Source organism: Electrona antarctica, assembly GCF_951216825.1.
Source record: "Electrona antarctica genome assembly, chromosome: 6".
In the NCBI taxonomy this organism is placed as follows: domain Eukaryota; kingdom Metazoa; phylum Chordata; class Actinopteri; order Myctophiformes; family Myctophidae; genus Electrona; species Electrona antarctica.
Window position 1 is genome coordinate 22378987 of NC_136811.1, and position 25570 is coordinate 22404556.

The following is a 25570-nucleotide window of genomic DNA, read 5'->3' on the forward strand; positions in this document are numbered from 1 at the left end:
CTAACAGCTCCGCCTCCAGTCAAAACAAAGGAGCAACTTCCTGAAGGTATGTCTTAGTTCAGCGCTGCGGAACGCGTAGATGGCCGGGTCAATGAGGGCATGGCTCATCAGCAGCAGCAGGTGCAGTTGAAACAGAGAGCGGTAACACTCGCAGTATGGGTTCATGGGACACACAGTCATGACGATGAGGTGAACAAAGAATGGGGCCCAGCATATCACAAACACTCCAAATAAAATGGTGAGGGTCATGGCCCCTCTCATGCTGCTACCCCACAGCTGACGTCGCCGATGTGTACCGCTGCCCCCGAGTGCTGCGATCTTCCGTGCATGGAGGCGCGCCAGCATGAACATGTAGATGTAGAAGAAGCCAATGAGCACCAAGGAGACGAGGAAGAGGACGACGAAGAAGATCTTAATGACATGGGTATCAAAGTACCATATCATGGGGATAGCCAATACTCCACACGTTGTCCATATAGTGCCCAAGATTGCTGCTGCACGCCGCATGGTCATAATATTGTAGTAGCGCAGTGCATGGAAGATGGTGATGTACCTGGAATATTAAGCATATTTAAACTTTAGAAAGAAGGTGTAGATGTGATCGATCACAGTTATCAGGTTTTTTAGGATAGTTATCTGTTGGGGATCTTGGTGGCACTGGGGTAATGCTTGATTTATACATTGTTGCACAGTGACTGAGCTGGGACTAACCTGACTCCGCCAGATGGGGCAGCAGAAGTGGAACCCAGTGTACTCTCTGCTGCCCCATCTGGCGGAGTCAGGTTAAGCTGGGACAGGAGTTTGATTTATACTTATACTAGATCTGCTAATTTTAGTGTGTGACACCTGGAACTAAGTATAAAACAGGCTTAAAAGTACTCTGCTACATACAGTACAGGTAAGTGTTTCATGTCCATTAGAGTCAAAGACACATATACATTTCCAAATTTACTGATAAAGAAATAGAAAGAAATAATCTTATTCTGCTTAAAAGACAATTGCTTAAAGGTTGTTACATACCGGTCCACAGCAATAGTCAGGAAGCTTAAAAAAGATCCTACGAATGACATTAGAAGCAGCGAATCCATCACATCGTCCATTTGCAGCTCTGATTGCCCTTCTTTTTCCAAGAGTTCAACATCGACTAACACCAGCATGAGATTTTCCCAAGTTTTGGCGAGGCTGGCGATAGTGTTGAAGGCTGCCAGGCTGCAGATGAAGCAGTACATGGGGGAGTGGAGGTTCCTGTTGCAAATCACCGCCACCACAACCAGAAGGTTCTCCACTAGACTTGCCACTCCGATGGTGAAGAAGAGATAGAAGGGAACCTGCACCTCCAGACAGTCTGACTGGTTCACAGTCACAGGAGTTGTTGACAGTGTAGTCATTGTTAGACAAGAAGAGGTTCCACACATATGGCTATTGAAAGGTCCCACAAAATGTTGATGATTGCGCAATGCCTCTCAGAAAATCTGTTAGGCCTGCATGACTTTCATCCACATACTCAGTATTGGTACAAATTGTCTCGATCTGCTAAGATTTATTCATCTCCATTTTATATTTTTGACCATCATGTACACGTTCAACCATTTCAGTGGGCTCTGCTTCTCATGTCATTATTAGGACAAAAACACAACAAAAACTCAACAAACTTAATCCTAAAACCAATGGGTTTTATTGTGAAGCAATGTGTACTTCTTTCTTCTCATTTGATGTTTCACAGGAGAAATGGGCCCTATGTACTCCAGGCCCAGGGTACATATAGTGCTGTCCAGAAGCTCTTTCTTGGCACAGGTTGAACTACAGACTTTCTGTCCCTTTTGTCTCTTCAGTTTTTTCCTCACAGATTGCTCTGAATGGATGGACCTGTGGAATGACATCAAACAGTGTTATTGAACAACACCAGTGGTTTTCAACCCTTTTCATATCAAGGTCCAGTATTTATTCTGCATTTGAGCCACGGACCACCAGTTGATGAAATTTAGCCTCTCAGACACAAAACCAAAGAATATATGTTGTTATCATTGGATAAGATTTGGTCCACAATTCCATGCTGTATTGATGTGGTACCATAGAAGAGATAACAGGCAAACGATTAGTTACATTTGAAACTTTAGCATACCAGTATTACTGAATAAACACTCTATAGCAATGATTACTAACATGCAATAAACCTCACAAAATCACTTACAGCACCTTTAAAAGACTTAAAATTACTTAATAACTTGACAGAGTCACAGGAACTCATGTGGTATGATTCCAACAGTTAGTCAGATGTCCTCTATATTTTATCCAGATCTCTCACTATTCTTCCCTCATACATTTTTATTTTCTTCCTCTTAGGCCAGTCAATCTAAGCTAAAAAAAGGGCCAGAAATTGCAACAGTAATTGTTCAAGGTTTTGTATGATCCTTTAGGTCAGGATTAAGCCCTAGCCACTTTCCAAAATAAATGTGCTGACATTTGGGCAAGTGGCTATGGCCGTTTTTAGCCCAAGGTGTGTTTTTCGTGCAAAACGAATGCTTGGAATGGATTCAGAATCATGAAAACCCTATAGTTTGACACATTACATGCTTCTTAAAGCATAATTAAAAAATATATATGTTTTTGCCAAATAGGTTTTTAATGGTACTCCAACTTTCAACCCCTGAATAAAAAAGAAAAAAAAAGAAACCTTGAACGATAACTATTGCAATTTCTTTTGGGTCAAATTTTAGATTGACTGACCTACTTCTAATTGATTGTTTTACGCAAATGTTTTTTTATTCTGTAGGCCTACTTATTATCATTATAGAGGGAAATGGATGGCTTTCCAGCATTTAACTCATCTCAATCCTATTATCACCTCTGTTCTGGGTCTATTCAGTTTAACCCTGGATCCTCAACTTATTTAATACTTGTCCTAGAAGTAAAAATCAGACCCGTCTGAAGTGAGTGGTGCTGTACTGTACTGTACTATACAAGCCCTCCTCCCTGGCCTGTGTGTGTCTGTGTGTTAGGCTGAGCAACAGTGACACTTGGTGGTGAACAAACGCTATAACGCTATTTCTGTGCTCGGAAACAACCCAGTGTAACGCCCGGGATTCGAACTCAGGCCTCCCGTGTGAAAGTCCAACATCTTAACCAGTGACTATAGGAGATATTAGACTTTTGAGGCCATCAGGCAGAGGCTCTGAGCCACTGTTACACTAGCCTAGCCACACACATAGCTGTCTATAGGAGTGGTTGCACCACTCAAAAAATGGAAAAAAACGTCCTGCACACCTACAGAGACGGAATCCATGTTAATGGATTGGTGTGGTGCTTCGATTGGGCCTCGCCTCTCTGAGAGTTGTCATAGGCCTTTATTTATTTTATATTTTTTCTGGAGGGACAGACAGTAGGCTGACAGGAAATGGGGAGAGAGATGGGGGGAAGACATGCAGTAAAGGCCGTCGGGATCGGGAGTCGAACCCGCGGCACATTGCCAGACTGGATTACCAGCCAAGGTGCCTGGACCACTGAGCCACGGCCCAGGCGGCCCGATTGACCAAAACGTTGCATCATATTAATACATTTTCGTAAGTGAAGACAGTGCCTTTTATTGTCCTATGTACACTAACGTTAGAAAACATATTAATCATGTATGCGGATACACTCAAAGGCAAGTATTTGATCTGAGTCCTGAGATATGAGATACAGCAAAAGAGAGTATAAATAAATACCTTACCTCTATTCGTTTGGAAGAATGGACCGTCTTGTTCTACTTGTTCTAGCCTTTCAAAAGATGTTCCAGTACATTGGTCTTCCTTGTGGAACATTATGTGTTCAAGAGAGTTTTGGGGGCAGGACTGTATTCAAGCGTATTACGAGAGAGGGGGCACTGTTATGGTACCCTTGAGTGGTACCAAGGCTTGTTGTTCTGTCCACTTGTATTTTCCCTTCATTTTTCCCATGATGTCAGCACAAGGCCTTTCAGTGATATTTTGAGGTGCGTAGGCCAGTGGACATCAATGATAAGAAGAAAGATACGCCAGCACACTTAAGTATCTGCTCGGTACATGAGGTTTTACTTTAATTAAGGCAACGTTTCGGTCCCTCCTGACATTCTTCACGCAACAATGCGTCCCGGAGTTCAGAGGAGGAGGTGGTGGTGGAGGAGACTGTACTCTCAAAATGACAGAGTAGAGGAAAATGAGAGTCCAGTGCAGTGAGCGCAGAAGATGAGGGAGAATGAGACTGCAGAAGATGAAGAAATTGACGCTCCAAAGGACACAGTGGACGAGCCAGCAGAGGAAACAGTGGAGATGAGGGTAGAAACAGGGCTACTACCAGTCTTTTGTGGCCTGATGTAATTTCTTGGGGTCTAGTAGGACTATAGTCAGTAATAAAAAAATAAATCGCCATAATATTTTGTAAATAAATACATATGCTAAAATCCCTAAAATGAAAGAAAGCAGCAAATGAAAAAAATTATAATATTCATCTTTTACTTTGTCTAATAACAACCTAAAACCTGAACCTTGGTTGAAAAAAACTAAAGTTGTCCTTTAAGCAGATGGGAGCAGGTCTACGTAAACAGACAAATCTGTTCCATGGAGGGAAAGCGTCCTCTGAGGTCACAAAATTCAACTCTTAGCAAGCTGCTACTACTGGATGGAAACAGAATGTTGTGATTTGTCTATTAAAATACAATTTCATTGACACTCGTAGTTGTGTTTTATTTCATATGTACCATCTATTATACATTTGAGAAGGTGTCCCCAAAGCCCGAACCACGAAAAGAAAGTCACCAGCTACTACGTCACTGACACGCTGCAACACGCTGCAACACACACTGCAACAACACACTAACACGTCACACACTTACCCTCCGCGTCGTTCGTTCCCTATCTCCTAATGTCGCGCCGCTCGGCCACACTCCACACCACCCGCGTAAACATTGTCATCGCACTGCCACTAAAGCCGGCTCCCGTCCACACTCGCAAACAATATCAATATCAATAATAAACACAAACACGCCACAAGCACCGACACCCCCGCCTAATTTGTTGCCACGTCTATGAAAACAAGCCCAGAAAAAATGCCATTCAACACGCTACTTACAACTCGCTTACAATTCGCGGACCTGGCAACACTGCATCCTGTTTTCCCATTGGCTACGGTTGCTACAACACGCATTTGCACTGCATCTTGGGAGCAACACAGCTTAATGTAGGGGTCACCGATTGCTGTGCTACATCCCCCTCATGTTCTCACCACCCCGTTCGGCTACACCACACACACTAACCTACACAATTCTCCACATGCAACACAGGGCCCTTATTGGCTAGCCCCCTCACATGGCGATCCCCACACCCGAGGCGCATATATGGATACGAACAACAACAGCAACACCACACGCACACGCGCGCGCTGCAACAACAAAAAGCTACGTACAGTGTGTGTGTGTGTGTGTGTGTGTGTGCGCGCGCGCGCGCGGGGGGGGGGGGATTTGGATCGCCGCGCGATGCAGCGCAAATAAGCCTATCTCACAGAATTTCCCCGCCCCCCTTAATACGCCCCCTTTCGGGGTTAGTGGTGATAGCGTGACGTCACTCCATAGACGCTTCATGTTAACAGAGGTAATTTAAGAAGTCTACAACTTTTGTTTTCTCAAGGTAAGCTTTGTTCTATCTGTTCGAGCTGATTTACCATATTGTTTGCTTCATAATAATATTGGTCTGTCACATTTTTACATTAGAAAATGTACTTAGATTCTCCAGAGAAAAAAACGTGTAAATGCCCATGTTAAAGTCACCACTATTTACCGGAAGTGGGCGTGAAAAACGGGCTGTGAGATAGGCCTATTGCACTACACTACACAGGGCTCGACAGTGCCACTACGTACTCGCATTTGCGACTTCACATATCACCGTGCAAGTTGTACAATTACAAAACATACATTAACCAATAACCGATCTAGAAGTAGATTTGCTATTTTCAAAAGAGTCTCACACTACACGCACACGCGCGCACGCGCTGCACCACAAAACAGCTGCATACAACGCGTGTCACTGTGGACTTCTGTACCTGTGGACTTCTGTATCGCAACGCGGGGCAACGCAACTCTGGGATGAGCGGGCCGAAGGCCCGCGAAATTCTAGTTCAGTACAACCAAGTTCTGCATAATGTAGACTCATTCAGTTGGTTCCTTCAATGACCTTTTTATAGCTCACAGCATCAAAAAGGAAGTGTTCTCAAAGTTGTGGATCAAGTTTGGACTAATGGATATTAGATTAATCATTGTTCTGATTATCATATAGTAAACAAATATCAAATTACTCACTAAAGAAACTGTTTCTGCTTTTAACTCATGCTTTGCCATCACCATGTTCCTAAATGGCAGATAATATACCCTGGAAAGTGGTCAGTTCAAACTCAGACCGAAGTGGGTGATCCGAGACCTCCAGGAGGGAGGAGGCTCACTGTCATGTACCTATGACAAAAATATCATGTGACTTATTGTGACTGAGGTGTGTGGAATTGATCCAGAGGATCTGACTGTGGATGTGGGATACTGGTTTAAGGGAAGCACAGCAGTGGCGTTCCTGGAGAGGGCAGTGGAGTATGCCATGCAGAAACTTCCAATGAAAGAGCCCCTCATTAAACACGCCATGTTTCTGGAGGTCCAGCAGAGGGTAGAGTGTGGAGTGGAAGACGCCTTGTAGCCTACTTTGTCAACAGGTTAGTTGGGGTATAAAGTTCATTTTATCAAACCAGATACAGAAGTTAACTCAATATGCTTTACAAGTATAGAGCAGCTTTAAGACCTGGCTTTTAATAGTTTGAAAGTTTGATGACCACCCTGTTTCAGCTACATTACTTTACCAGATCAGTGCACATTGTGTTCTTTTTAGGTTTCCTGAACTTCTCCCATACAACGGACCTGAAGAGCGTGACAAACTGAGTGAGGAGTTTCTGGACTACCAGACCATGGACATTGCCATGCCCGAAGACCCAGCCACGTTCGACTGAGTTTTGGGGGGAACTGGCATCAATGAAGAATAAGGTAAGAATTATTCTGCACCCTTGGGAATACCCATTGATGTAATCAACTTAATACTATGCTTAAGAGTAATTAGGCTTCCTACAGTTGGAGGCCATCGATATTGTCCTTTTCTTTTTGCTGAGGTTTGCGTGATCTGCGCAAAAGGACAGTTAACCCATTTTGGGCGGGAACCCCTTTTGGTGTTTTAAACATTATGTTATAATTTAGCTATTGAAAAATAGCAGATCTACAAGCTCATAGCGCGCCACCGAGTGGCGCGCTACGAGCTTGTAGGTCATAGACATATTTAGGATTTTTTTTAATTTTGAGGTCAGGCCTAAATGGGTCAAATGATAAGGGACAATATCGGTGGCACCCAACTGTATGTACATTTTTCAAAGGTGACCGGTATGAGCAGATTTGGGAGGCTCGTATTGCCAAGTTGGTGTTGGTCCTTCCACATCCGAATGCTGATGCGGAACGTGTGTTCTCTGTGGTGGGACTGAATAAAACCAAGACCCGAAACAGTCTGGCTCCTGAGGGGACACTGTCATCAATCATGACTGAAGATGGAGAACCTTGAGCCACAGTACATCACCATGGACAAGCCATTCACATTTACACAGCAGAGAGAAACTTATTTTCATATTTACAGTCACACATACCCTCCTTCAGAAGAATGATTTGGCAGCTTCTCAACCAGTAACTTTTATGAGGTCATTCAGGTGGGCCTGAAGTGGCACAGCTGGCTCATCTGCTCTCAGCCAGTAGATGGCACCAACACAGTACTGAAAACATTTTTTTTAGGAATGAACTTGCCAAGTGTGTGTGCAATGTGCATACAATCTTATATCATTGATTATGTTTTTGCATACTGTATATTTGTATGTCATTAAATGTTCCTATGAATTGAATATGAAGGACCCCAATGGAAACAAGCCATAGGCTTTCTTGGGTTGGGAGTCTGGGACAGGAAACTCTTGTCTAACTCTATACCTTTCAGTACAGGAACTTTTGGGTAGTTGACTACTGTAGTTGTTGCTATGTACAGTACCAACATACATTTTTCGCAATTTTTGAATTCATATTTGAAGGTCTATCAGGATTTAGAAGGATAATAATAAGGAATAATTGGCCTCAGGTCTAAATGGGTTAAATCCTCTGTGCTTTTTTATGCAACTGTTAATAAAGTATCAACACTCAGCAGCAGCATGCAGCTCTACAAAGTAGAGTTGCATTTTCCATTTTGCAGTGGTGGAAACAGCTTGTTTTAGGAGATGTGTGGTTTTAGCATAGGGTTTTAGCTTTTAGGCCTTATTGTAGAAGACCCTCTATATGCCGTGGTTCCCAAACCTTTTCATGTCAAGGACCCCCACATTGACACTAATTAGCCCACGGACCCCCATTTGAAATTATATGCCAGGGACCCCCATAAGAGAAGATTTTGACGGCTCTAGCAGTGATTCTCAACCCGTTTAATTTCAAGGACCCCCAGTTTGACATGCATTAGTCTATGGACCCCCATTTAATGGCATTTCTATCTCTGGAACCCCCAATTTAAATTGTAAACTCTGAGATTGGACCCCCTGTAACTCCATCAAGGACCCCTGGGGGCTGGGGGTCCCTGGACCCCACTTTGGGAACCACTGCTCTAATGGATTTTGTTTAGGGTGGGGCGTGTCTTTCAAATTAATTTCCTCATACGTCATGTTGTTGTTAGGTAGGGGGCGGCTCTGGGTACTAGGGGTTACTACCACCATTAAAATACGGAACAAGGACTCTTTCTTCTGTTTTAACAGGAAGGAACGACTCACAATAATAATGAACAATGCATTAATATAACCAGGCTGTTTATCAAGACGGTCAAGCACTGCCGGGGCAACTCGCCCTGCATTCTAAACCTCACATAGACTTACGTGGAAACAGGTGAGGTTGCTCAATGCACGTTAGCAGGCGTGCTAAGCTAAAAAGCTAATGCTGCTGGACTGGTTTTGGTTTCGGCGAGATTTTATTTTTGATATGGCCTATGTTATGAAACAGCTAATCTACTTGGTAAATAACGTTAATTAGCTACGCTACTCCGCCTTAACCTACGCAACGTTTTGGTGTTTTAACAGTAGAAGATGCCTCGGTTTACGTGGCTAGCCTAGTGGTAGCGAGCATCCATCCATCCATGCATGCACTGAGTCACACTGCAGTCCGTAGAAGCAGCATGAACATTCATTTATGCCAGTGGTCCTCAACCTTTTCAAGCTGACCCCCCAAAAGAATCACATTTGAACTAGGGATCCCCCACCCTGACAAGCACATGGAATGTAGGAGTTGAGGGATTACATTTTGTTTGACAAGCTCTGTTATTATTTGGCCAATGTTTGGCCGTTTTTGTAGAATAGTTTGATTACTTTTGATGCAGTAATGGTCTTTTTCAGGTATTAAAAAGGTCTTAAAGGTCCTTAAATTGTCATCTGGGGAGTGGGGACTCCCCAAAAATCATGTGGGGACTCCCCGCCTGTCCCAACCCACAGGTTGAACCATTGATTCATATTCCATCACACAGCGGTGTTGCTTACTGAAAAAAGAACAGATGTACACACAAGCTAATGATAACTAGAGCGATAAATTAGGGGTAATGTTGCATGTGCTGCTGTTACTGCTGCGTTTGACCTCTGACTGATGACACTGAATATGGACCAGTCACAACCTTTGGTATCTGTGCCATGAGATGCAGACATTGCTGGAATTCTTACACACATTAGCCCCAGTGTGTTTGTGTGTGTACTGTACTGTAGTTTTATAATCATTGTCTGCATAAATCCGCCCGTTCCCCCTGATTACACTATATTTTATATAGCAGACTGAAATGTTGTTATAACTATAAGCTAAGCTCTTTAAATACTGAAATTTGCAAAGATGTGAGGTCTGCCAAACTGTTTCCCTAAATATCTCAGCACATCCTGCAGGAGGAACGGTTGATTGAATAGCAGTTTGCATAAAGTACAGAGTTACAGTCATCCAATAATTATAAAAGGATAACACTTTCCATTATAGTCGTGTGTATTCATTTCACCAAAGACCTGCAATACTATACAAGAGATCTTGTCTAAGATCAGTAAAAGTATAGTTACAGAAAAAACTTGGGGGGTATTTATTTTGGTTGTAATTTCAGTTGTAATTTATGTATATTGCTGTAAGTAACCAGTAGAAAAGTACCCCCTAAGCTTTAGACCCATATCACAATACTTAATTTTAAGTACGCTTGAAACTGAACCAAGTCATGATGGCACAACATACACCAAACCTCAGGTTATGCCTCATAAACCACTTATATACTTTATCATAGCTGATCTATAAGCACACAGAATGTTGTGAGTGATGCTTTGCAACTTTGATTGTTGATTGTTGATCGGCTCTCGGCTGTTTTATTTTTTTTGTCTTTTTGCTATTTCTGAATGATTTCACCTGACGTGCACTGAATAAGGACGCCAGGTGTGGTTGTAGGACCTTTGTAATATTCACCGCCTGACATAATCAAAACGGACACTCATTATTTCCTCCTTGTCTCTCAGCAATGCGGTGACTGTAGGCTGAAGGCACAGCTGGTTCAGTGGCAGTGGCATTACAGTACCTGGTGTGGATGCAGTATGAAGAGCCCGGTGCACAGGTGCAGAGATGTGGAGCATGGCCGCGGGCACACTGGTAGGGCTGTCATGATCATGACATTTTACTTGACGAGTAACGATTTTAGTTGTGTTTTTGACATTAAAAATAGTAATAATCTTGGATTTGTAACTTCAATATACAAAGAAGTGACAATAACCAGTACCGTATAATCAAAATAAATATTGAACTATGACCAAAGTAGGCCATATTTAAAAACCTAACACAAAACAAGTGGAAGTAGCAGATGTACTAGCCACGAGCTTGTAGATCTGCATTTTCCTCTTATTTCTGAAAATGTAGGTACATTTTTCAACAGATGAATTCATACAGATGGCTGAAACATTACTGTTTCTGTCGATTTATGCAAAAATAATTGCTATCATCTCAAATAATTGAGATGGGGCCATTATGTAATAATTGTTGACAGGCCTGCACACAGGGGCCAACAGCGGCTTTCTACAGTCTGAGCAGCGTATCCCCATCTCCAAAGAAATCATCACTGCCGCGTCTTCGTCGACGGCCATGTGGTTCATCAAGGACGCCTGTGGCATCGTGTGCGCTGTCATCACCTGGCTGCTGGTGTTCTACGCCGAGTTTGTGGTGCTGTTTGTAATGTTGCTCCCCTCCAAGAACCTGTTGTACAGCATCGTGAATGGAACGCTGTTCAACAGTCTGGCCTTCCTTGCCCTCGCCTCGCACTTCAGGGCCATGTGCACCGACCCAGTGAGTAGCATTTGTGTTATGTTTACTGGCATGTATGCAAGTGGATCTTTGGTGATGTTAGGTTTGTGCAGAATCTGAAGTCTAGCTCACTATTGCCATTGCATGTTCATAGGGTTAGTTAATATTGTCCCAGAACCCTCATCTCACTGCAACACTAAAGGCTCATTCATAGTCTGGATTTTCGGTGGTGAGGTGACCGCTCCGGTGGTGAGGTGACCAAATAACGTTGAGCGGTGGTGAGTAAAAACAGAGAGAAGGGCTGGAGCGGTGGTGGTGGTTTGCTCTTCACCGTGGCTCGTGACGTCATGTTGTAGTTCGGTGGTCACCTAACCACCGAAAATCCAGACTATGTATGAGCCTTTACAGTACAACACCATAATTACTATTTACTTGCATGCAGTGGTGTCATGCTCGTAGAACGCAGTACCACACCGTGGTGCCAGTAATTTTTTGACGTGCACGCACAGGGACGGAACGGAACGGTGCCCCACCATTGTTATGTGTTATATTTTGCTCTGCAGTCACTACTGTGCATGTGCAACTATCAACAGATTGTAAGGGAAGAGAGATGCCTCACTCCTCTTTAGCGTAGTAGGTTAAGTGGAAAAAACAGTAACGCCCATAATTAGTTGCTAACGATTAATCGTTGCAGCCTTAGTAATGATTAATGGGCTACAGTGTAACCTGGAGTCACCTGCCATACTTTCATCTGTCCTTCTAGGGGGCCGTGCAGAAAGGGAACGCTACAAAAGAGTACATAGAGAGCCTTCAGCTGAAACCGGGACAGGTGGTCTACAAGTGTCCCAAATGCTGCAGCATCAAACCTGATCGAGCTCACCACTGCAGGTGAGGTGAAGGGGTTCATAGTGAAACATTTTTAGGTTTCATTTCCTTGCCTAGAGCTAGTGTTTTGTTTCCGTTCACCCTGTGCAGAATATTTAGGTACACTTCTAGTCAAAATGGTGTGTGAACTAGAAATGGTTGTCCCTGAAGTATGGCACACTGACTGTAATGTATGAATCTGTCGTTCTATTAGTCTTGCCATGAAGATTATTTTATACTATGTACTGTATGTAGTACGACGGTGTTGCTGGCTAACAGCATGTCGCATCGGTTACAAACCAGCATTCTGAAGCCTGCTATACCCTAATCCTAACTGCACGCGGAAGCCACGTAGTCGGAATGCGGTGTATCAGAATGCCACTGTTCCGTCACATCACAACACACACTCTCTTTGCTTCCTAACAGTGTTTGTAAACGCTGCATACGAAAGATGGACCACCACTGTCCGTGGGTTAACAACTGTGTTGGGGAGACCAACCAGAAGTACTTTGTGCTTTTCACAGTAAGTGTATTGCCTTGATGCTGGGCACAAATAATTATTTGTAAATACACGTGCAGTCGTGCACACACGCATACACAGATATTCTTCAACTGTTGTGAGTAATAATCAGCCAAATGTACTGAACTAGTTAATTACTTTATCTTGTAAGACTCGCCAAATCATTGCAATGGATTCTAATCATTTTCCAGCCACAGTCGAGAAGGTGATCACACGTACAGCCACGGACTGCGCTCTCGTTTCTTCTGCACTGCTGCTTCACTCTGAAAAGAATTACATTGGAAATTAACAGTACTTAATTAACAGAGGATCAGAGAGAGATGTAGAAGCTCACGTCTCTTTGTACTTTCTTCCAGATGTACATTGCACTCATCTCCCTCCACTGTTTGGTAATGGTGGTCTTCCATTTCCTATACTGCTTTGAAGATGATTGGACAAGTAAGTTGTTGTTGCATGGCTTCTTTAACTTAGTCCTCAACACAGTGGTCATTGAACAACAGGGTCAGTCTACTCTTGGTTTCCAAAAGGCAACAGCCATCTCAGTGAAACACATTTCAACATCCTCTGCCTCAAGTCGATTTGTAATATTTTTAGTTTTACACGTTATCCATAGCTGTCTGAAGGTCAGTCGTATCCAGGTCAGTCGTATCCAGCAGCTGAGTAAAGAAATGAAGAGCTGTGTTCTTAAGTGAGACAGACAGTCATGCTTTAATTGTGCTTTTATGGTGTCCTTACGTAATAAACCATCTCTGTATGTCTCTCTCTCTCTCCCTGTATGTCTCTCTCTCTCTCTCTCTCTCTGTATGTCTCTCTCTCTCTCTCTCTCTCTCCCTGTATGTCTCTCTCTCTCTCTCCCTGTATGTCTCTCTCTCTCCCAACACCTTCTCATCTGTCTCTTTTTCTTTGCATAATGCTTGAATGTCCCGTTGACTTTGTGTTTATATTTTGTTTTAACAGTTTCCTGTCTATGACATGTTTTACGAACCAGGTTTGTGATAATATGGAAACAGATGTGCTTACTCGGTTATAGTATCCCATTTACTCAGTTCTAGGATAAATTATTGCTAGTCCGCAGTATAATTGTAGCATCCCTTAGTTTGCTTGAGAGAACAGTATGATGTCCTATTGAGAAGTACATGTGATGTGCAGTTTGTGTGTCATATTTTGAGGATACAATCCAGTTTGCTGTCTTCCATTCCAGTCAATATTCAATATCATTAATTTAGCTTAGACACTACGTTGCAATGTTTTGCTAAGCATATAAATATGGTAAATGCTCAAAATATGTAAAATGGTTTTTGAGTCACGACTCACGAGTCGGGACCTATCATAGTAAAGCCGGATTTGTACTTAAATGCACAACATTGTGCACAATGAATGAAGTACTGTACATTAAGACTGTTGCCTTTACTAAGTGTTTTCATTAGAGTTTCTATCTTCTTCTCCTGTCCATTTGGAATGGAGATGGCAGTGCTTCTGCTTTGCCCTATAGACCCTGCATTTCTCTGTTAGATAAAGGTGGCAGTACCCAATCCAATATCTCTGTAATCATCCTTGATCTCCCAAATGGCTGCTATGAAATGTCGACTGAACAAAATAACTGTCATTCTGAAATACAAGCACTACTAGATGCAAGCTCATTTAATTAAAATCCCAAGCAGCCATGCTCAATTCATCACATAACCTTGTAAGAAAGCCTTGTTTCAATTGGAATGTCTGTAATTCTGTAGTCAGCTTGTCAGACCTGCTCAAATGGTCAGCATAAAGCTGTCTGGACTGGAACCTGTGATCATAGTATTCCTCTCCCTATCCTAAATGCAGTATAACAAACCCTTTGAGGCAACAGTAATATATAATATAGTATTATTACACGGTCAGTCGTTGAATCCAGTGGTGTGTTATTTCTTGATAACGGACAGCTCCGCTCTATAACAGAACACTGCGGCGCTTAGGCAATCAAAGCATCAGAGCACGTGCTGCGCTGCTTAATCTACTGCTGTATCCAACATGACAGCCATGTAAACACACACAATGTAATTTACAGCTAAACATTGCTCTCAAAAATAATGTTTTTGAAAACATTTGAAGCGAGAAATAGGCAATGCCATACCCAAAAATTGATTTGATTAATTTGATCAACTCACTTCCTTGTTTTCCAACTGTGCTGCAGCTGGGCAGACGGCCAGTGAGACACTTATGGAATACTTTCATTACCGTAAGCAAGGAAATACCTCGTTTTGTTGTGTTTTGGGTCAATTTAATAATTTATGTATTAAGGAGCCGTGTAATAAGCGGGATACTGCATGGCTAGGTGGAAATTGTTTATATACTATAAATCACCTTCAGGGTACGGCGGTGATTAATCACCCTGTCTGTATTTATTTATCAACAATGACCACCTAGCCATGCATTATCCCTTGCATAACCGCTTAGGGCGTGATCCACTATAAAACAAATGTGGTTGAGATCATATAGAACAAGAGTACAATTGTCAAATTACAGCTGGTCAGTGGTCATACATGTTGGTCATACATGTTGACGTAGTTGCCTCAAATCATTTGTTTCCTACATACCATAGTGCCGTTAATTCATAATTGACCATATTCACACAGGGGCCATTCTGTTCTTACTTCATTCCCACCATCGTGATCTAGTATGAGAGTGACGACACCAACACGTTGACTCCCATTGTAATAATGGCATGCGGAAGTGCTCATTCTTCATTCTATCTCAATGGGATATTTACAATGTTTGGAACTATAGCCCATAGCACCCCGCTTTGCGGCGAGATCAAAGCGTGTCACAACTCTTCTACGGTGCTGATTCCCAGTGACATACTTTGGTTGGTATGATGTAAGAGCAAATTGTCCACCATGTGCAATTTGGTCAATGGGAGTTAGGTTGAGTGGTGTGTGGCACAGTTCCTCACTTCCTCTGCTTTACCTCTTCACCTTCCTCCTTCCCTCCCATCTCCCAGAGTGCAGTTCCTTCTCTCCTCCAGCAACAGTCATCCTCCTCATCCTCCTGTGCTTTGAGGCCCTCCTCTTCCTCATCTTCACCTCTGTGATGTTCGGCACCCAGGTCCATTCCATCTGTACCGATGAGACCGTAAGTTGACCCCAGTATACGTGGTGCTCGGCCAGGTTGCTCCTGCTTTTCTCCCCCTTTTTCTCCTCTTCTCAGCCCTCCAGAACTGCTCCCCACTGCCGCCGCTTTTGCTTCTTTAATGGTGCATCTAGAACCTGTCATCTCTGTTAATAATCTAACCACATCACCCTTATTCTGGGGTGAAGTATTGCCGATTTACCAGCTCACAACGTATCACTTTGTGCACTTGTAAATCGGCAATTTTTGGAAAAGAGATTTGGTGTAGAGGGGGGGGGGGGGGGGGGGGCACATCACGTACAGTGTTACTCAGGTCTGTTTTACCAAGTATTATAGAAGGGTCTAAGTGGTTAACGGCACAGTAATACTTCTTTATCTGCTACCTGAGGTTCATTTCTTAACATAAATCACTCCACTAACTAAAGTAACTCAATGACATGGAGGATTATGTTGTTTATGGTAAAGGTAACTGCCACAATGCAGAACACTATGACTAAAGTGTTGATTGTGTGCTAGGGCACCATGCGCTACTACTAATTATAGTACTAATAATAATTCCTTGATTCCTGGAGTGTCAAGTGCTGGTAGAGAGATGTTTAATTACCACCATTCTTCCAAGACTAATGAAATCACTGACTGATGGTGGAGAAACATCTATGGCGCTGCCCAGGGATCTCCTATAAGCCCTTTCTTTCTTCCACTCAACAGTGAGACACTTCCTTGATTATAAAATGTCCTAGACAGGGGTATATATGTGTCAGCCAAGTCTATGGACTTTTAATGTTTGCCTTATTCATGCCCCCTGTGACATACAAAGGCGACCCTCACTTCACACAAGTGTGATTCTTCTGACTCTGCAACATGTATCTGGGATCTGATATGCTTTGAGGCTGAGACAAGAATAACATTTATGACATGATTTATGACATGAAAAGGGGTTTTGTGTTTGTATAGCACCTTTGATATTGTCATGGTCGGTTGGAAACCATTACTTTTCAGGAAATTGAAAAAAGTTCAGTGGATCCAATGTAGTTATTAATTAGTCTCAAGCTGTTAAAGGACCACTTCACCACTTTTCAACCTATGTACCTTCACATCGATGGGGAATCCAACTTAATAGAAACTGCAGGCTTTCTATTGCTGATTGGGCTAAAAGTTGAAATGGGGAGATGCAAGGTTTCAGCAACAAACATCATTAATTCCAAACAATAGTGGGGGAAAAAGCGAGAAAAAATTAACTAGAAAAGTGCGTTCCTCAGAGCCCAGTTCTCCTCCAGGCAGCGTTGCTGTTGCCTACCAAGAGCTGTGTCAATTATGGGATGAACCCGGAGAAACACAGTATAGTTTGCACAACAGACGGTGCTACTATTTGTGTTCGTGGCACCCCCCTAGGGCCACAAGTGAAATAACTTTTGGTTGTTTTGGAGATGTACTCTGAGTCCCCTCAACATGTGATTACCATTTGGGGATGATTCTATTGGATGTTGCGTTGAAGAGAGATGCTGTTCTTCTATGAACATTTTGAATGTAATTGCAGGAAAACGATAATATATCACCTGCAACAAACGGTGACTTGTGCAGTGATGCAAATAGCCTGCATTCTGCATCATTAGACTCACTAAATTGAGAAAGCAATGATGTCACCCTCTGGGTATCCTGGGATGCAATACTGTACTCCGTACGTCTAAAATGTCCCTGGGACCCATCTAAAAGACCATCCCTGGTTCCCAGGACCCATTACATTGAAAACCTATTTATATCAGTGCTTGTTGCATTTAGTGTGCCCCCTGGGTGGATGTGAAATTACTGGCCTGTATGGGGAGTTGAGTCATGAGCCTAGGAATTCAGGGAACACTTAGGGTTAAAAATTGGCCTAAACGTGAAGCAGGCTATAGTGCCGCCATGAGGCCGGTTTGAAAATTGTGGTGCCGGAAATGATTTGCAGACAGGCACACACAGATGGATAGGGGTGAAACCTTTTCAATCTCCACCCTTAGGCTGTCCAGCCGAGTGGAGATAAAAAACATGTCAGACTTCTCTAGGGATAATTATGCAAAAATAAGGCAGAGATGCGTTTTGGCTCTAAAACATTGAGTGGTGCTGAAATGTGTTCATATTTCTTGAATGAGCTGTAGCTGTCTGACTTTTTTGAGGAGAGAAGACCATTACATTACATTTAACCTGTTAAGAGATAAAAGCATGGGTAATTCTTATTTTGACGTTAATCCCTAAATTCTTATATTTTCAAGATGATAATTGGCTGATTTTGTTATTGACTTGCTGTGGGCAATACATGTATTTGTGAATCCATAATTACACCAAGATAACCAAGACAGTTATGTCAGATTCTTCTTTGCTAAATTGAAGTAATCCAGTCAATGCACTAATATTGCAAATGATCTATTGGACCCTATTTTGAATTTTCTTTGCCTGTAAAACGTGAATAAAAGGGGCATTGAACTTTGGAGAACTCCACTTCACGCGTGATAGCGTTTCATTCCGATGTGTAGTTGCCAATGGAGACACAATTGTCCCTCAGTTGGAGATGCGATTCAAACCAATTAAGGACTGTGCCAGAAAGTCTAACCCAGTTTCTAGTCTGTAGCAGGATTGTATCATAATATGCGTTCCCATGGTCCCTACTGTGTTCGACACTGTAGTAGGCCATATTATGGCCTACTACAGTGTCGAACGCAGCATCAGTGTCAAAGGCAGCTCCCGCCTACAATGCTTTTGCACGATGCATGATGGCTGCCTTCTAGGCGTCACTGAGGGAAAGAGAGGACCCTGTGCACGATGCCAGAGACACTGTGCACGATGCCAGAGACAAAGTGATGACAAATCGCATCCAGTCATGTGCATGCATGCATCTTGCTAAAAGTCTGAGAATGCATTTTTATTTTCATTGGATAATGACAACTCTTCTCCCCTGCTGCCTGCCTCAGCCTCTTACTCTGCAGAGCCAGTGGATTTGTCCAGTATCAACAGATTCAGGGAATTGAGAAAACCCTGCAGTTCACAGGATATCATTGACAGTTGCCAGTGCCTATTACTGTACACAATCCTGTACTTTGGCAGCTACCTTTTACATCCTGTTAGATTACACATCTGTAATCTAACATACTGCAGAGACTAGGTACTTCCTTCATTGAGCCCACATGTCTTCTCTATCCTCTCTATCCTGTGTAGTCTTAGGCCTATTGACTGATCCTTGCTAATGCTTGACTGCAGTGATTAAGGAATCTGTTCCAGATTCCATGCTCCCCCTTGTACTGTGTAATGTATTTTACAAACCAAAAGATTTAGTCTTTGTTTTATTAGTGTACTTGAATGATGGTTTAACACATGTTCCCATGTACAAGGAGATGTGTCCATGTATCAGTCTGAGAAGGAATCAGTATTTTCTCTCTAATGTTTTGATGACATCCTGAAATCATATAGATAGATGGAGACATTAGTGTGAATGTGTAGTATTTCCTCCAGTATCTGTGAGAACTTCTCCATTCTTAAAGCTATGCTCACTACACTAATCTACAATGAACTAACTCACTTTTCTTCCTGCTTCTAATTTCTTTTTGTCTGCAACTCTAGGGTGTTTTCTGTCAAGTTGCTCATCAACTTGAAAACGGGGAGTGTGAAATAGAATACAGAGCAATATAATAGCATTTTATGTGGGTTTCTGGCCTCATAGTTGCTGTCATCGGTTTTGTTATTACCTCAAATAAATACATTGGTGAGGATAGGCATTTGAACGAAGTTGTTAACACCAATACCAGAAAACGAAAGCAGCTCCGTAACTCATGTGGCCTGTGATCGCTGCTCACGAACGCACACCCACTGAAGTTTGGTTGTCTCTCGTTTTCAGGGCATAGAGCAGTTGAAAAAGGAAGAGAGAAGATGGGCTAAAAAAACTAAGTGGATGAACTTGAGAGCGGTATTTGGACATCCCTTCTCCATATTATGGTTTAGTCCCGTCTCCACCCCTGACCATGGGAAGGCTGAGACATACCAGTATGTGGTGTGAGAACTCAGCACAGGGAACCAACCAGCTGCTTCAAACCCAAACTGAGAAGGGGGAGAGCAGAGCATTCTCCACACACTTCCATGCCCTACTCCTGTCCTGCTCAGCTCAACATATGAAAAACCCGGCAGTACCTTATTCCCAGTGCTGAACATGATTGTACTGTAAGTCCCACACTAACCATGGACAGCTTCTCACCTGCTTTTTGTGTTGCCAAGCAAGTGCGCCTTTCTTTTTTTTTTAATGCCTTTGAATGACCTGAGTTGCAGAGAAAAAGAAACACTTTTAAACTTGTGAATCCTGCTTGTAAACTCTGATAAATATACTGGGGGATCTTTCCAAGCTACATTTTTTATTTTCTGTTTGTGATAAATTAAGCCTTTTCTTTCCTCCTGATTTATGCTCTTTCTGAAGTCTTCCATGTGCTAGTCAGACACTACCTTTTCTATTGAATGTTACAGACGGGAACAACAGACAAACTGTAAATGGTTTCAAATATTTAAAATGTAAAGTCTAACTATTCACACTCGTCCTTTTTACCCTGCAACATACAAGGCCAAAACAAAACACAAATTAAGTTGGATGCAGAGTTGCATGACAACAAAAGCACGGAGCCTGTTACAGAGTTATTTAAGTGACTTTCAAAACAGATGACCTCAGGCATGTGGTACATTAGTGTTACATTAACTTATTTCACATTATTTTCAACTTTTCCAGCAGATATTTCCAGGTTATTTTATGATGGTAACGAGGACAAAATGTTACATACCAGTAAGTGTTTAGTTGAACAAGGGAACACAAGCACCTTCTAGTTGATACAAATGACACATTACCATTTTAAATATTTGAAAGGGCAAAGTCTTTTGCTCAAGTCTGAAACATTGTCTCTGATTCCTTTTATGATACATGCTTGACACAAACGTACTCGTTGTTGGAGGGAACCGATATTTTACAGTACAAACCAGGGAGTGTTTTTTGTTCATGTCACAAAGCAGAATCAATCCAAACAATTGTCATTTCACTTTGGCTGTGGCAAATAACATACTTGATGAATGTGATATTTCAAAGGGTTCTATCAAGTGCAATTGAAAGGTGATTATCAAGCTCTTTTCATCTTTAATCAAGAACCGTGAAATGCAGTTGTCAGAAATGTATTGTGCTTCGTGACTCTTGAAGAGGAGGTTTAAACATTTTGTTTTCCTTGGTTCGGAAGTAACTTGTCTCCTGCAGTAACACTGTCGCTGTCTGTGTATGCATGAACACCAAAACGGACAGATTAATGAGCAGTCTAATTACATTATGTGTTGTTTTGATGTTGCCCGCGTGTGCCAAATGTACTAAGTCCTTAAATCATGAATTTGCTTGGAAAAGCTGACAAGTTCCTCAGATAATTAATAACACTGTTTTATAAAATATTGATTTGGTGGAGGATGTTGGATCAAAAGGATATGTATAGTATATACACAGTATATATAAAATATAAATTCTTACTATGGGATCACAGGATAGCTGGACTGTCTGCTCTAACAAAACACTAAATACGTTTAATTTTTAACAGTCCATTTTCACTATTTTCTCCATATTTACAATATTGCTGTCTTGCACTTTTTTATCTATTGTTTTATGACTTTATCCTGTGTGAGCTGCTCTATCTTCAAGGGTGTGCATTTTGTTATTCTATTCTGTTTACTATTTGTTATTTGAATGCATGATATAGCTGAAGGAAGGCTTCCACCTGGATTCCACTGGGTGAGACTTCGTCGTGTTCCACGACAGTCGGACAGATCTTATCGTCTCCGTCTAGAGTAGACAATGTTTGTTATTCCACCAGACGTGTCACAGAGCTCTGCTCTGCTAAGAAATATGCACCTCTCTGCTAAGAAATATGCACCGTCTCTTTTTTACGCATTACCTGCAGTCAAGTTCATCCTTGACTCGCCTTCTCCCATTTATTCAATACGAGAACTGCAGGAGTAAATTGGTGCTGCTGTAAGAAACGGTCTGAATTGAGTGTCATGTGAAGTTGTAAATGGGACATATCTAATATTCTTTTATTCAGTGCTGTCAATTAATGGTCAATTTAATTAAGAATGAAATGAATTGGCTCATTTGACAGCAGCTGAGATGGCACACTTCAGATTCAGAATACACTTTCTGTGTCATAGTGCCGGCAATAATGTCAATTACTGTAGGTGCAGTATACGAGATCCCAGTCCGACTTTAACTACTTGAATCCTAGCATAATTATTTGTGGGCAAACATTTTGGCAAAATATTAGATCAGCTATTTTTGTCGAAGGGATTTAGTGTAGAGGAAAGAAAGGAGTGGTCAGTGAAACATAGGTTTTATGTGGTGAAAAGATTTCATGGCCATCTAGTCTTTGATAGTTCTCGATGGCCCACTCATATGAACTGTTCACATAATTGCTTTTTAACCATTTTATTTCCAAACTAAATCATGACATTAAATTAACCATTTTAATAATGAATGGTCATTATCAAAGGCAAACTCGATGTTGAAAGACATGCTGCGGATGCTCCACTTTTGAAAGGCTTCCGGCAGGGTTTCAGGCTGTGCGGTGAATGGAACAAAACCGTCAAAGATCCATCCGTGCCTGGTGGAATCCTGGCGTTAGTGATGTAGATGAAAGGTTGCTGGTATGCTAATGTTAAGTACTGTATTGCTGGTGTGAGAACGATGTTAAAGATATTGGTTTCTTTTTTACTTGAGATTTTAAGTCTTTCTACATATTTTCAAAGTATTTCAGCACATGCGCAGAGAATAAATATTTCTCAGTTGCAATGCAACCCTTTTCTCTGTGTGTTTGTGTATGTATGTTGGGACTGGGAGGTGGCACAATTCTACCTAATTCTGTCAATTACTACTTATTCAACCAATTACCTGTATTGCAGTTTATTATGGCATGGTAATGATTATTTGTTTGTTTAAAGTGATTTGAGTATTTTAGCACTCATATCTTCTATCCAGCTCTTTGTCTTTTTCAGTTTATTTATTGGTCATTATATGGTCTGAGATCAGATAATTTGTTTTATATGATGGCATTGTCTGCACTCATGCATTTGCTTTGGTTGATTGATACTCAATGTGGCAATAACGGCAGACAACTCTTGAGTCAGACAGTCTTGAGTCAGACGTGTTATCCTGGTAAATGGACAGAGGTAAGCTTGCAGCAGAGGTCACTGGCTGTTCCATCAAGCTTAAAGTAACACATTTCAAAAGCATGCACACTTCAGTTAGTCTAAGGAACATTAGATCAATGAGTGAGTCTTGTGACTAATGGCATGATGCATGTGCACAGTATTTCTCACCTTGTGGTCTATGTGCTATACCCATAGGCTACTGTTCTTCACTTTGTGGTGCATGTTCACTACGTATATGAATTAATCTTTGCACTTTCTTTGAAGCAATTAAAATATATCGTGGATTAAAAAGCATTGTTCCTCGCAAGTAAGCGTTACGTCCTTGGACGCCTAAACTATTTGCATCACAGAAAGTGGCCCATTACAAATTTGTGTAACGAAAAAAAAAAGTACATATTGTTTCCATTGTCATTACTACACGTGCATCATAAATGTCCATTTATTCTTTTTTAGCTCCTCTTCATCTTTTTATTTTGTCTTCAACAGGGAATAGAGCGTCTGAAAGGAGAGACTGGGAAGTGGGGTAAGGTTCCATGTTGGGAGGCCATGGAGGCAGCATTTGGTGGGCGGTTCTCGTTATCCTGGTGTAGCCCTTTCGCTGGGCTCAGCTGTAAGAAGAACCCGCCTGGTCATGAGCCTGTGGTCTTCCAAGGTGAGATCATTGAGGAAGATGTCATAGAGATCCCACTCAACTAGTGCCACAATCGGGAAGACATTTCTTCAAGACAGCTGTTTTTCAGTTGTCGGCTGGTGACTGTAAGACACTTACTGGCTTTGAAATATATTTCTCATTTTGACTCGAACCCATAATCCCCGTCTTTAAAGGAGAATTCCATGCTAGAAGGCTTTCTTACCTTTATTTGTAGTTGTTACGTCCCCACCAAAGAGGTCTATAAAGAGGTGTTATTTTGTGCAAAAGCTCCTTATTGGCTATTTCCCCTACCATAAGCCCTAAATGAATTGCATTGAATTGAATGGGGCTATGGGGTGCTAATTCGCTTATTTCCATCGCTCAAATAATTTTTTTTTTCTCTCTTCATAATGTAAATAATATCCCAAGCGGCACACTTTACTACTTATTTCGATGGAAATAAGCGAATTAGCACAACACCCCATAGCCCCATTCAATGCAATTCATTGAGGGCTTATGGTAGGGGAAATAGCCAACAAGGAGTTTTTGCACAAAAAAACACCTGGACCTCTTTGGTGGGGACGTAACAACTACAAAGAAAGGTAAGATAGCCTTATAGCATGGAATTCTCCTTTAACAAAATGTGTACATACAGTAAGTGTATGCAGTGTATATTTTATTACACGTACATTTTTAAACATTCACTGCCATTCATGTTGAAACGGTGTGGAAAAACACTACAAGACTTTAAAGTTGCTAGGTATTGGTAATTCACCCTTTTGAAAGTCACTACGATGGTAATTATATCTAAAATTACTGTATTGCTCTAATACAAGCCATAGCGGGTGGTGTAGATTGGACCTGTACAAGTTTGTTCAAATAGAGGAACTACATGAAATCTGAATTCTCTTTAGACCTAAACAGCGGCACCAACTATGTGGGTGCTTGAGCACCCATGATAGTATTAGTATTCGCCTCTGGACCTAAATAGAAAATTTGACTATTATTTTTCACAAGGAGTTTGCCACATGAGGTTTTCATCTTCCTGTGGAGACTGTTGACTATTGTGGCAGGAACGGTAGAACAAGACATTACAGGTCATTGGATTATTGGCACTGAAGATAGACACCAATCACATGTGGGAAATTATCTCAAACTTTAAACTAGTAATTCACAATGCCAAGGCAATCTTCTCAGTTTACAGTATTAGCAAAATATATAATCTGGTTGAGGGACTTACTGTAGGGGCTTTTATCTACAGAACTGTTAACCAAAGTCTTTGGATGTTTTGGGTTTTGTCCGCCATCACAGGCTTTCGTCTCAGGTGAATACCACTAACAGAAATGTTAACGCAGCACTAATGGATGAGAAATACATTTCCAACGAATTATGTGCACCTTGTGTAAATATTACAGTTTGACTCACAGTGTGCCTTAACTATATAGAGGAGCAAATTGTAACCACAGCATAATGATAAAGTAATCCATCCATTTAATAATTGTTTATTCTGTCATTGGGGGGAATTAACTATCATGGTATTGTCTTAATTCTTTTTAATCTGCAAGCGTTGATTCATCTTTCAAAAGTTTGTCTTCATTTGACATACTGAACATGGATAATTGAATGCTGATATGGAGTGTGTTATGGAGTAAGATGGAAAACGGCTCCTGCAAAAAGGGCTTTTAACTGCTAAGTGGATGCTGGGTTTATTGGGACCACTCATACATTTTGTCATTTTCATGTTACAATAAAATGAATTTTATTAATTGTAGTTTTCATTTAAAATTAATGTACATTTGTGTCATCGCTGGTGCAACACTTTTTTTTAGAAACTGTAAACATTTATTTAACAAACTTTTTTATTTTACAGTTCATTATTTACATTAAAATGTACAGTTGGACATTTTGTCAAGTTCTT

General features: G+C 41.5%; 2 protein-coding genes across 4 annotated transcripts; one reads left to right on the forward strand and one right to left on the reverse strand.

Moving 5' to 3' along the window:
* Positions 1-1388, reverse strand: mc2r (melanocortin 2 receptor; the record flags this gene model as incomplete). The annotated part of the gene is made up of 2 exons (XM_079503684.1): positions 1-553; positions 1021-1388. The coding sequence occupies 2 exons, from the start codon at positions 1386-1388 to the stop codon at positions 1-3; spliced, it is 921 nt and encodes a 306-aa protein (XP_079359810.1).
* A 7354-nt stretch (positions 1389-8742) lies between these two features.
* LOC306924187 (palmitoyltransferase ZDHHC3-like) lies at positions 8743-25553 on the forward strand. Of its 3 annotated transcripts, none has more exons than XM_079502588.1 (8): positions 8743-8935; positions 10576-10705; positions 11097-11392; positions 12114-12238; positions 12641-12737; positions 13091-13172; positions 15712-15842; positions 23508-25553. In XM_079502588.1, exons 2-8 carry the CDS (start codon positions 10651-10653, stop codon positions 23715-23717), a joined length of 996 nt encoding a protein of 331 aa, XP_079358714.1. In that variant the 5' UTR covers positions 8743-8935; positions 10576-10650; the 3' UTR covers positions 23718-25553. The 3 variants fall into 3 exon arrangements, with proteins under 3 accessions (XP_079358714.1, XP_079358715.1, XP_079358716.1); XM_079502589.1 differs by having other exon boundaries at positions 11109-11392; XM_079502590.1 differs by lacking the exon at positions 23508-25553 and adding an exon at positions 19705-22667.
* The last annotated feature ends 17 nt before the right edge of the window (positions 25554-25570 follow it).

What these genes read in the sequence shown, in the direction of transcription:
- LOC306924187 (XM_079502588.1), top strand. Translation starts at nt 10,651, where the DNA reads ATGAAGAGCCCGGTGCACAGGTGCAGAGATGTGGAGCATGGCCGCGGG. An exon ending in AGTACTTTGTGCTTTTCACA is followed by an intron (nt 12,738 to 13,090) that starts GTAAGTGTATTG and finishes ACTTTCTTCCAG; the next exon opens with ATGTACATTGCACTCATCTC. An exon ending in CTTTGAAGATGATTGGACAA is followed by an intron (nt 13,173 to 15,711) that starts GTAAGTTGTTGT and finishes CCCATCTCCCAG; the next exon opens with AGTGCAGTTCCTTCTCTCCT.